Here is a 10,630-nt window from a genome sequence, read left to right as displayed (position 1 = left end):
CCTCTCCTCTGACTGACTGTTTTCAGCCTCTTTCTCATCGTCGTAATGTTGCATCTCTTGCTATCTTCTACCGCTATTTTCATGCTAACTGTTCTTCTGATCTTGCTAACTGCATGCCTTCCCTCTTCCCACGGCCTAGCTACACAAGACTTTCTTCTTTCTCTCACTCCAATTATGTCCACCTCTCTAATGCAAGAGTTAACCAATATTCCCAATCTTTCACTCTCTTCTCTGATAAACTCTGGAACTCCCTGCCTGCTTCTGTATTTGCACCTTCCTATGATTTGAATTCCCTTAAGAGAGAGGTTTCAAGACACTTATTCTTCTATTTTTGACCACCACTACGGACCCTATTCGGGACCGGCATCTCAGTAGGCTTTTTTTTTTTTCGTTATTAGATTTTTGTTGCCCTTGGCCGGTGTCCCTCCTACGTTAAGAAAAAAAAATGTATATATATATATATATATATATATATATATATATATATATATATATATATATATATATATATATATATATATATGATCAAACTTAAAATAAGTAAATAGATATATATCACGTGGGGGGTAAAGAATTGAGAGTTCGTTCAGAAATTGCCGTTAGAAAGGAAAGCCCTAAAGTGCCATTTGTTATTTTGTCGTAATTAAAAAAAAAATAATGTACAAAAGCATATATCATAATAGAGCGTAAATTTATGAGAAAGCAAATCAGTAGAGAAAAGAAGCAGAATAGATTTGTAAAAAGTGAGTAGTCAGTGGAAGTCAGAGTCACGGAAGCTGTCGGAACGTGAGTGGCGGCAGCGCGCGTTGGTATCAGGTTTGTAAACATTCTGCAATCATCAACTGTTCTTGCCCACGTTCATCATAGAAAGTAAGTGAGCAAGATGTCATGTAGAGTGTGTGAGGGAGAGGTTATAGTGCAGTGTGGGACGCTTCACCTCGGCGCTAGGGTTGTCAGTGGTGAGTAATGCACGGCCTCAACCGTCCCCAGGATGAAGACAAAATGCCTCAAACCTGACGGAGGGAAATAGTTGGTGTGGGATTTTGAATACTGTGAATGGCGTATGGTTCCTCTTTAGACTCTGCAGGTTGTGTTAGGTCAGGTTCGATTAGGATTTGAGAAAACGTTAAGAAAATTGAAGCCACGGGAAATTTAAGGATAAAAATTGGGTAAATTTATAGTTTAAGCCAATGTCCCCAATCTCTACCCACGGCCCACGTCGTTATTATTAATTTCCGACAAGTAGTGTAATCATTAGAAATGATATGAATAGTGAGAAGAACAAAATGAGGTAGGTTATTACCACGTAGTGTGTAAAGGCTTAAACTATAATAAAACCCTAACCTAACCTAACCTAACAACTGAAGTTCAGGCAACAATACACCATTTATATTTACCTGTGGACTTAGAAAAAGTTGAGAGCGCTGTGCATTCCCAGGCCTATTGTGGCGTTATTATTAATATCCGACAAGTAGTGTAATCATTAGAAATGATGTGAATAGTGAGAAGAACAAAATGAGGTAGGTTATTACCACGTAGTGTGTAATGGCTTAAACTATAATAAAACCAAAAATTGCATCATACTGTGCTTCATTTTTTTTTTTTTTTTTTTTCCTCTCCGAATCTTTTTATAATAGTGCACAAGCTTGTTGGCCTGATGGGAAAGTTGAGTTACAGGTTTGGGAAGTAAATATTACTAATAACGAAGTTGTGTGGATCCTGAAAGTCACACTGCCTGCTGAGTGTCAGTCTTTGCCATGTAACAACGAGGGGGTTTTCAAAACTAGGTTTTTATAAAACCTGCAAATGATGACTGCCCGCTAAATCCTTATAGTTGTGCAAATTCTGTTGTGCTTCAGTGTTGATGGCATGATGGTGAAAGCTTCCTATTAAATTTAAACAAACATTATGACTGTACAGTAGGATGGTTTTTACTTCCAATAGGCTTCCAGTGAAAGTCATACCAACTGATAATTAAAATATCAACAATAGCAGCTAATGAGAAACTGATGGGACAGATCAAAAGTAAGTTATATATTTTAGCAAACTACATCCTCCAGATTCAAAATCTTGTTTGTGTTTTCTGAATATTTTGATATTTGAAATGGGTCAGCAAAATATGTAGAAGTGACCTTGGCATTTAATTAAGTTACTTGATGTGGTGTAGTGGGTGAAGTCATTTGATGGGATGTCAGGCTTGATTTAATTTAAATGCCCCTAAGTGTTTGGCTGACAGGTTACTATTAAGTGCCCATTACAAGACCTTGAGCGGCTGGTGCAAGGGATTTCATTTTAAGATTCGTACAAATAACAATAAGTTGTTGGCCTGACTGATATGGCTTAATTTCTCCATCTCTTACAAGCTCTGACACTGTTGATAATTGCTGTTAAGTCATCGTATATAAGAAGGGCATTAGGGTTGAATTTAAGAACTAAAATAAAGTATACAGCTATGCTTAAAATCTTGATAATTATTGAGATGTTCAATTCATGTATCTCTGCTAGTGATAACAGGTTTTCTGTTTGTGAGGCACAGCCTCTGATGAGGTAGATTAGTGTAATGGGCATCCACATGCCCAATTATTATTCTTAATTATTTTGACAATTTTTTCTATTTATTTGTTTTTGTTTATATATTAGTTTATTTACTTATTTACATTTATTTGTGTATTTTTCTTATCCTATATGCACAACACATAAAATTTATGGTAATGCTGACATCACATCTGAAGTGTAAGTTGCTGGGGATAATGACCTTAGAGGTTAAGATTGATTATTTTGGTTAGCTTTGTTTAGGTTATTACAATAATAGGTTCTTTGGTATGATCTCAGTCACAGAAGAGGGACTGATGTGACATGCTGTGCACTCACATAAGGAAGGAAAGTGGTCATGTATTGCACATATTTGAGAAGCAATCACTAATTGAAAGGGGAGGAAAATCAAGGTGTATTGATACTTCATTCTGACTGTTTTTAATAAGTATTGTATCTAATTGCACTGCCAGGGTTATAGGTTACAAAAGGCAGTGACATTGTTTAGGAAGTGTTTTGTGTTGCCTCATTGAGTTGATTGTGGTTATAGTAATGATGGTTTACATATAAAATTGGATGTAATCACTTTGCAGCATTAGACTACAAGGAGATCCTGATAATACTAGCATTTAGATTCCATTTAAATTGCTCGTGTGGTGAATTCTTGTATGATGAAATACATAACTGATGGCAAAAAATGAATTAGGTTCAGTGACCTTTGTCAAAGGTGAGATATATTGTTTTATCATTAATGTTGATGGTACAATAAGGTGTTTGGTATCCCAATGTTTCAAATGATGTATTTGGATGTAGTCACTATGCAGCATTTGTATATTGGATTCTCGTATAACAGGATCTCCCTGTATATCTTTTAAAAATTATTTGAAGTGTTAAAAATATAAGATTCTAAGCTAATACCCATTATGTTACAGATCTTGAGCAATGCAGCAGAACACACTGAGTTCCACCCTCAATCTTGGTACTGGAGATGGTGGTGGTGGTGGTGGCGGTGGGGGTGAGATGCAGGACCTGGAGGTAGCATGTGGTCTTATTGACAAACACCTCAGCTATGACTCCAGCTTTCCTTCGCTCCTTGAACGCCTCAGAGTTGCTCCACAAGGTATCCGCAATATGAGGCACTTGTGGTCTTGTTAGTACAATGCCTGTAACTGAGTATTTACTTGTAACCTTGTGTAGAATTTTTCAGTCTTTTGATGTATTTTCAAATATCTTATGTTTTTTGTTTTTGTTTTGTTTATGGTTTCTGACAGTTTCATTTTTTTTTTTTATGATGTTTTGATTGTCATCCTTGTGTGTTGTTCTGTGAGATCTTTGGTCTTAAGGATCCCATTCACTAGTTGGGAATGTAACATTTTATATGACCAAGATTCCAAAGGCTTCAAAGTCTACCTGTCTGATTCCAGAAATTCTGTGCACCCCATGCTTTAGAGCTGGCCAGGCTGTTGTTGTGGCCAGTTAATATATCATTGCTATGGATCAGGATCACTATAGGAATGTTGGGGACTTTGTTCTGAGAGTTTAAGATAGATATCACTCCATGCTTGCATGTTGTGTCTTGGCAGGCTTATAATTATGTTGGGTCTGATTCCTCTCTGTGGATCTGCCTAGTTTGGCTACACCTGTGTAGTTTAGCTCTTCTGATCATTGGAATAGTCAGGCCTTCACCAAACCGAGATAGTGTTCCTCTGAAGAAGATATACTGTATGTATTCATAACTTGAAAATTTTTTGTGACTCCTCAGTTTTTTAATTGTAGTTTACCTCTACTTATTTGATTGAATGGATCCTTTACAAATTAAATAATTTTACTCCTTATCTTAATTTATTTCTACTTATTTGCTTGAGTGGATCCCTGACAAATGAAATAATTTTACTCTTCATTCTGAGTTACAAATGCAGAATTCATATTTATGAATAAGTCTCTAGATATTGCCAAATTAATTTTGAAAATTTATGAAATGTAAAACCTACAAAACTACAGTTGATTCCAGTTTATTAATTTTTATATGCAGATGTTCTTAAGAAACATGACTTGTTCATAAATCATGAGTTATCATTTGATAATGTGTATGATGTATGTTTATATTGATATGTATATACTATGTGTATTGACAGATAGATTAAAAAATAACTGCATCATATTAATTATGTGTGCATTTCCCCAGGCTTTCCAACTGTTAGTGGCTTGAGTGAAAGTGACTACCCCAGCAGCGGTGAGGTGCGTTCAGCCCGCCACCATCACACCACCCGCAAAGTTCCTCTGCCATCTGAACTCATGTACCACTTCCAACGTATCCTTTTGACAAGTGTGCTATTTAAGTACAAAGAGAATGTGGAGGGCACACCAAGAGGTTATGAATGGTGTATGCAGGGACTGAAATATGAATAAAAGAAATATTATTTTAAGGAGTTAAAAGTAGTTACAATGACAAATCCACTTACATGTGAAAGAAAAGGCATTTTCACTAGTGGTCTGGCACAGCATACAGTGTTTGAGTTGTAGGTGTGTTGGTACTGAAAACGAATCACAGCCCTGCTGCCAAATGACAGGCCCCACTGCCCTTGGGAAAAAAGTTGTTTACACCAACCCAGGTAGTAATTTTGTAAAATACAGGAAGAAGTATTAATAGACTTGTCCATTAAGATTCTTGGTTAATTTTCTTGGGAAGAGGAGCTTTTCAGGGTAGCAGCAAACAGAGCAGAGGAGAGATTTGTGAGGTGACCTGCGGTCATGTTTAGAGCTTGCATGTATGAGTTCTGAGCCAACTTTAATTTTCTCTTTGTTTTAGCTTAATATCAACTATAACATTGCAAAAATACTTATTTCCTCACCTGCACATTATTATGTTAGAGGTGACTCAAAAAAATGCACTAACACATGAAAAAACAGCACTGCTCTGGGATTAAAGTCACAACCAAGAAATAGAGTTGGACAACACTGCCTATCAGTCAAAAAGATGCAAAATATCACCAGAAAACACAGCATCTTCCCTTCTTTTCCTTGCCTTATGTCACTTTCAGGTTCTTTTTAATGTGAAATGACAAGTAACACTACCCTGGGTGTGTATGTTTCTGTATGCCTTGTGACCAAAGCATTTGACTTGGTGACACTACTGAAGATGCCTAAAGTTAAGATGAAGAGTATGCCCCTTCAACTGCATAGGACTGGAATTTTGTTAATGTGTTAATCATAGGGTCTAGCCTACTGTGGCATTTAGATGTGGATCCAGTATATATGTAAAAGGATCTGTACTTTGAGAGAGAGAGAGAGAGAGAGAGAGAGAGAGAGAGAGAGAGAGAGAGAGAGAGAGAGAGAGAGAGAGAGAGAAAGGATGGGGGGGATGAATGGATATAGATGTTGAACGATTTTGTTAAGTGAACTATATTCTGAGCTTGAGGTATTTTTCTTAAATCTAAAATAGATATGAAATGTAACTGTATGATGGGATTGTTTCCTGAGATACACCGAGCCTGGCTGACCATCGACAGTGATATCTATGTCTGGATGTATGAAGATGGGTGAGTGTGCCAGTACCATTCTATCTTCTTTACTTCTATTTTTGCTCAACACTGATATAAATAACTTACTCATTAGTCAGTAGTAACATCAGAAGAGTGCCTTATGTAACTTAATTGCTGCATCTTAATGTTCCTAACTCTCTCTCTCTCTCTCTCTCTCTCTCTCTCTCTCTCTCTCTCTCTCTCTCTCTCTCTCTCTCTCTCTCTCTCTCTCTCTCTCTCTCTCTCCTCTCCTCTCCTCTCCTCTCCTCTCCTCTCCTCTCCTCTCTCTCTCTCTCTCTCTCTCTCTCTCTCTCTCTCTCTCTCTCTCTCTCTCTCTCTCTCTCTCTCTCTCTCTCTCTCTCTCTCTCTCTCTCTCTCTCTCTCTCTCTCTCTCTCTCTCTCTCTCTCTCTCTCTCTCTCTCTCTCTCTCTCTCTCTCTCTCTCTCTCTCTCTCTCTCTCTCTCCAGGAGTGATCTAGCATACTTTGATGGTCTCCATGAAACAATCTTAAGTGTAGGACTGGTAAAACCCAAAGCTGGTGTGTTCAAGCCATATATAGAGCACCTCCTGGTTCTCACTACAACCTCAGAAATTGTCCTCCTTGGAGTGTCGTTCTCCCAGCCCTCTGAAGGTAAGTAGACACTATGTACCTGATGCTTGGTGGTTTACATAATCTTCCATTTTATTGAGCATTGTGCCTCATGTGTGGTGTAGTGAGTCCAGGTCCAAGTAGTGATAGGGATCCACAGGGTATCAACTGATCACTTCAGGGAAGGGAATTATGACAGGAGATGGTGGTGAATCTTATGGATATTGAAAAAAATATCATGTGACAGTCTTGAGAACATTTGGACCGATAATCACAGCTGTTTTATCTGGATGGAATACTCATGTGTAGCCTACTATTTATTTACTTTAGGGGAATATACTGATTACTGATTGTGTAATTTCCACTATATTCAGTTCTTAGTTGATGTAGCCATTAGATATTCAACTAAGCTTGATATATAAAACTCTTGTGAGGAGTTACACACTGATACCCTTGTGCCTGCAGCTGAGGTCAGCTCTGGTATGCACCTGCTGCCAGAACCCTTGTTCTCTCTACCCACCGATGGTTCCTATGTGCTCACCATCCAGGGCACGCAAGATGGACGCATCTTCTTGGGCGCCAAGGATGGCTGCCTCTATGAGCTTGTGTATCAGGTGTGGCTTTCTCAGAGATTGGGTCAGACTTGAATTTATATAATTTACATAGACTTGCATAAACTTGATCTCCATCATTATATGATTTGAGTTTAGCACTTAACTTGTGATCAAGGCATCATGTAATAATAGTTTTCTTGTAATATGATCATTCCTTATATTGTTTTTATTTGTAGATGACTATCAGCTAATCCAGTTTACATTGACAGTAATGATGACAAAGGGAGAATTTGTTTGTACTTTTAAATTTTGGTGGAGGCAGGTGATAGTGATTTATGTGTTTTGTTTGCGCTTTTTTCCTCTAATTAATTATTGGCTTTCTTGCAGGCCGTAGAAGGGTGGTTCAGTCGCAAGTGCCAAAAGGTTAATCACACAAGATCAGCTATTTCTTACCTCCTTCCTTTCCTTGCCTTCTCAGAGGATGATCCCATTAATCAGGTGAGGAAAGAAAACTAAGCAGTACCTTATATTCTGAAATAGAACTATCACATATGACAAGATTGATGAAAGGGAATTAAGCATTATCATCAGATAAATGCTGTTTGTATGATAAGCATGTCATGAATGAATATTAACTGGAACTGAATGTTACTCAACCTATTATTTCTCAAGCTACATTACTCTTCAATGCTTGACTTTAAAACTTGACCTATGTGTTGATGGTAAAGTAACCTTTTTGGTTTTTGTTAATTAATTTTTACTGTATTGGTAAAGGTGGAAGTGGATGACAGCCGGCACATTCTTTATACTTTGAGTGACCGCGGCACAGTGACAGTGTACTACCTTGGAGCTGATGGGAAGAGCACCTCTCGAGTGGTATCTGTCCCTCACAACAACATCATGAATGCTGCTCTGCAGGTTGCCAAGTAAGTGATCTTGATGTATTTTTGTTGTCAGTTATTGATCCCTCTACATGGGAGTTATCTATACTGAGCAACTGCTATTATTCATATGAGTATAAATATTGTCTGTCTTCCAAGGATTTTCTCTCTCTCTCTCTCTCTCTCTCTCTCTCTCTCTCTCTCTCTCTCTCTCTCTCTCTCTCTCTCTCTCTCTCTCTCTCTCTCTCTCTCTCTCTCTCTCTCTCTCTCTCTCTCTCTCTCTCTCTCTCTCTCTCTCTCTCTCTCTCTCTCTCTCTCTCTCTCTCTCACAGTGCTATTACTTTTCCTATACTAAAAAATAATTCAGTGAACTTGATTCAAAAAGCATGGACAGACACCACCAGACTTAGGAATGAGTTAGGTTCCAGACAGCCATTTGTAAGTTGTTACTTTGTAAAATATTTTGAGTTGAATATAAGCCTGGATAATGTATTAAAGTTGTGTTAAAACAGTACTGTACAATACATAGTGATAAAGATACTGTACACATAATAAAACCAAACAAATTTATAAACTGTACAAATACTGTATTGCTGTGCTGTAAGTGTAGGCCACATATACCATTTTTCTCCACTAACAAGTTTCTATGTTGTGGTCTACTTAGTTTCCATTTAGATAGCTTTGTCACTATCATCACTAGCCTTACACCTGTCACCAGCCATGATTAATGATCAGAAAGTTGGAAAATAAGAAAATCTTGGAGCACAACTGATCAGGTCTTAGCAAGTTGAGAGTTGAGTGCAAACATGGTGCCTCTCCTTTGCTATGCCGCTGCACAGTCTGGGTAGCAGTCAAAAGTGGCATTAGGCAGGAGGCATATGGTAAAGTTGAACCTGATAAAAGAGAGTTTGGACTTGAAGAAATTCTTGTTCTTATCTCTGGATGTTTGTAAGTGAGTGGCTGTACCTTCTTGTACTTTTATGCATATTCCAGAACTGTGGACAAAACCAATTTCAAGAGTGTAGTGAGCCTGTGTCCTATTGGTACCTCTGAATCCCCTCACATTCATTTGGTAGTTGTCACTGGTAAGTTTAAAAGTAATTGTTGATTCAGCTAGTTATCTGTGTTCCTTATATTTCTCTCAGGGAATGGTCATGACAAAAAAGTTTCCATAAGTGCTGTCCATGCACAAATTAGCATTTGGTAACATTCTTGGAGTGTTCTGAGGACAGTTGTTGTTGTTGTACTTTACACATTTCCTCTCCATAACTTTCATAAAACACAATTTACAGTTTAAAAGTATACAGTCTTCATGTGTAATATTCTTTACACTCAGAATTATGGAAATGAATCCTAAATAACTTTGAAAATTAAATAAATGTTTCAAAGCAAAGATGCAGTATGAAACATGATAGGGATTGGTACCTAAGTGGGCCTCTTAAGTTTTGTTGCCCTTGGCCAGTATTCCTGGGGAGAATATGATAAATGTATTGCTTGAATTTGTCATATTTAGTGTGAATATTCATTCTTTATATCTCAGTTTTTGTGTTTGGGGAAATTACTTATCAAGAGAACAGAGGTTCATATGCATGTTTTGACAGGCACAGGAGTCCGACTCTACTACACAACAGGACAGCTGAATGGTAACCCTAGCCAAGCACCCTATCAGTTGACACTACTACATGTACGTTTGCCACCAGGGTTTGCTGCCAATGCTACTGTGTACAGGCCCACCAAGGTCCACAAGGCTTTGTATTCCCATGGTAAGGTGGCAAGCTTAATTATACTTATGACTACATCTCAAAACTATTCCACTTGCCAGAATGTGTATGCTCATGTTAAAATATATGAGTTGTAAGTGTCAAGAGTACAGCAGTGTTTTCTTTGTCTGTAAAAGTCCTGGGGCTAATTTCTTTTGAAGTCAAAGGAATGTATATGGGGTGTGGGGGGATCTTTCTTTGCTATCCTTATTTTATGATATCAGCTTGGTATATAGATATTGTCATTGACCCCATTCCAGTTAAACCAGACAATTGAGGGATATCAAATTCAAAGGGGATAAATGCTCTTAAAATTTACAAAGTAATCACTGCTTGAATTATTTCAGGGCATTCAGCCATGCTTTTTCTTTGGTATGTAAGAATAACATGGCTTCAGGCTGCAGGATAAATTTTGGATTAACACTGCTAAATGTAAGTTACTTGTTTATTATTTATTTATTTATTTATTTTTTATGCATTTCCATTTTCCAGGTATGTGTATTCTCTGCTCTAATGAAAGTAATGAAGCTGACACAGTTTGGACAATGAGTAGCGACCAATATCCCTACCACCATATTCTGGCTGAGTCTCAGAGCACTCTTGCTGTGGATGGCTATGTGTGGGCATTGGCTGATGTCACACCCAAGCTGTGGTGTGCAGCTCTGAATCCTCCAACTTCTCAAGTATGTATTACTTTCATATTTGTCTATTGTAATGTATAAAATCTTACATCAGTGTTAGGATGTATTTGTATACTTTATTAATTGTTGAATCCACAAGATTTTGTGCCTAG

The 10,630-nt window shown here is 37.7% G+C and overlaps 1 protein-coding gene across 1 annotated transcript in view; it reads left to right on the top strand.

The window, feature by feature from the left end:
* Positions 1 to 732: 732 nt before the first annotated feature.
* Positions 733 to 10,630, top strand: part of LOC135104542 (nuclear pore complex protein Nup155-like) — a 21,688-nt gene continuing 11,790 nt past the window's right edge. The window contains 11 exon segments of the mRNA XM_064012116.1: positions 733 to 816; positions 3,465 to 3,652; positions 4,718 to 4,843; positions 5,975 to 6,071; positions 6,521 to 6,684; positions 7,108 to 7,256; positions 7,584 to 7,694; positions 7,971 to 8,122; positions 9,071 to 9,162; positions 9,679 to 9,840; positions 10,330 to 10,520. Of these exon segments, the coding sequence (XP_063868186.1) occupies positions 3,475 to 3,652; positions 4,718 to 4,843; positions 5,975 to 6,071; positions 6,521 to 6,684; positions 7,108 to 7,256; positions 7,584 to 7,694; positions 7,971 to 8,122; positions 9,071 to 9,162; positions 9,679 to 9,840; positions 10,330 to 10,520 (1,422 nt within the window). The 5' untranslated portion in view covers positions 733 to 816; positions 3,465 to 3,474.

This window comes from Scylla paramamosain, chromosome 10 (assembly GCF_035594125.1).
Source record: "Scylla paramamosain isolate STU-SP2022 chromosome 10, ASM3559412v1, whole genome shotgun sequence".
Lineage (NCBI taxonomy): Eukaryota > Metazoa > Arthropoda > Malacostraca > Decapoda > Portunidae > Scylla > Scylla paramamosain.
This window is presented reverse-complemented; position numbering and strand designations above follow the sequence as displayed.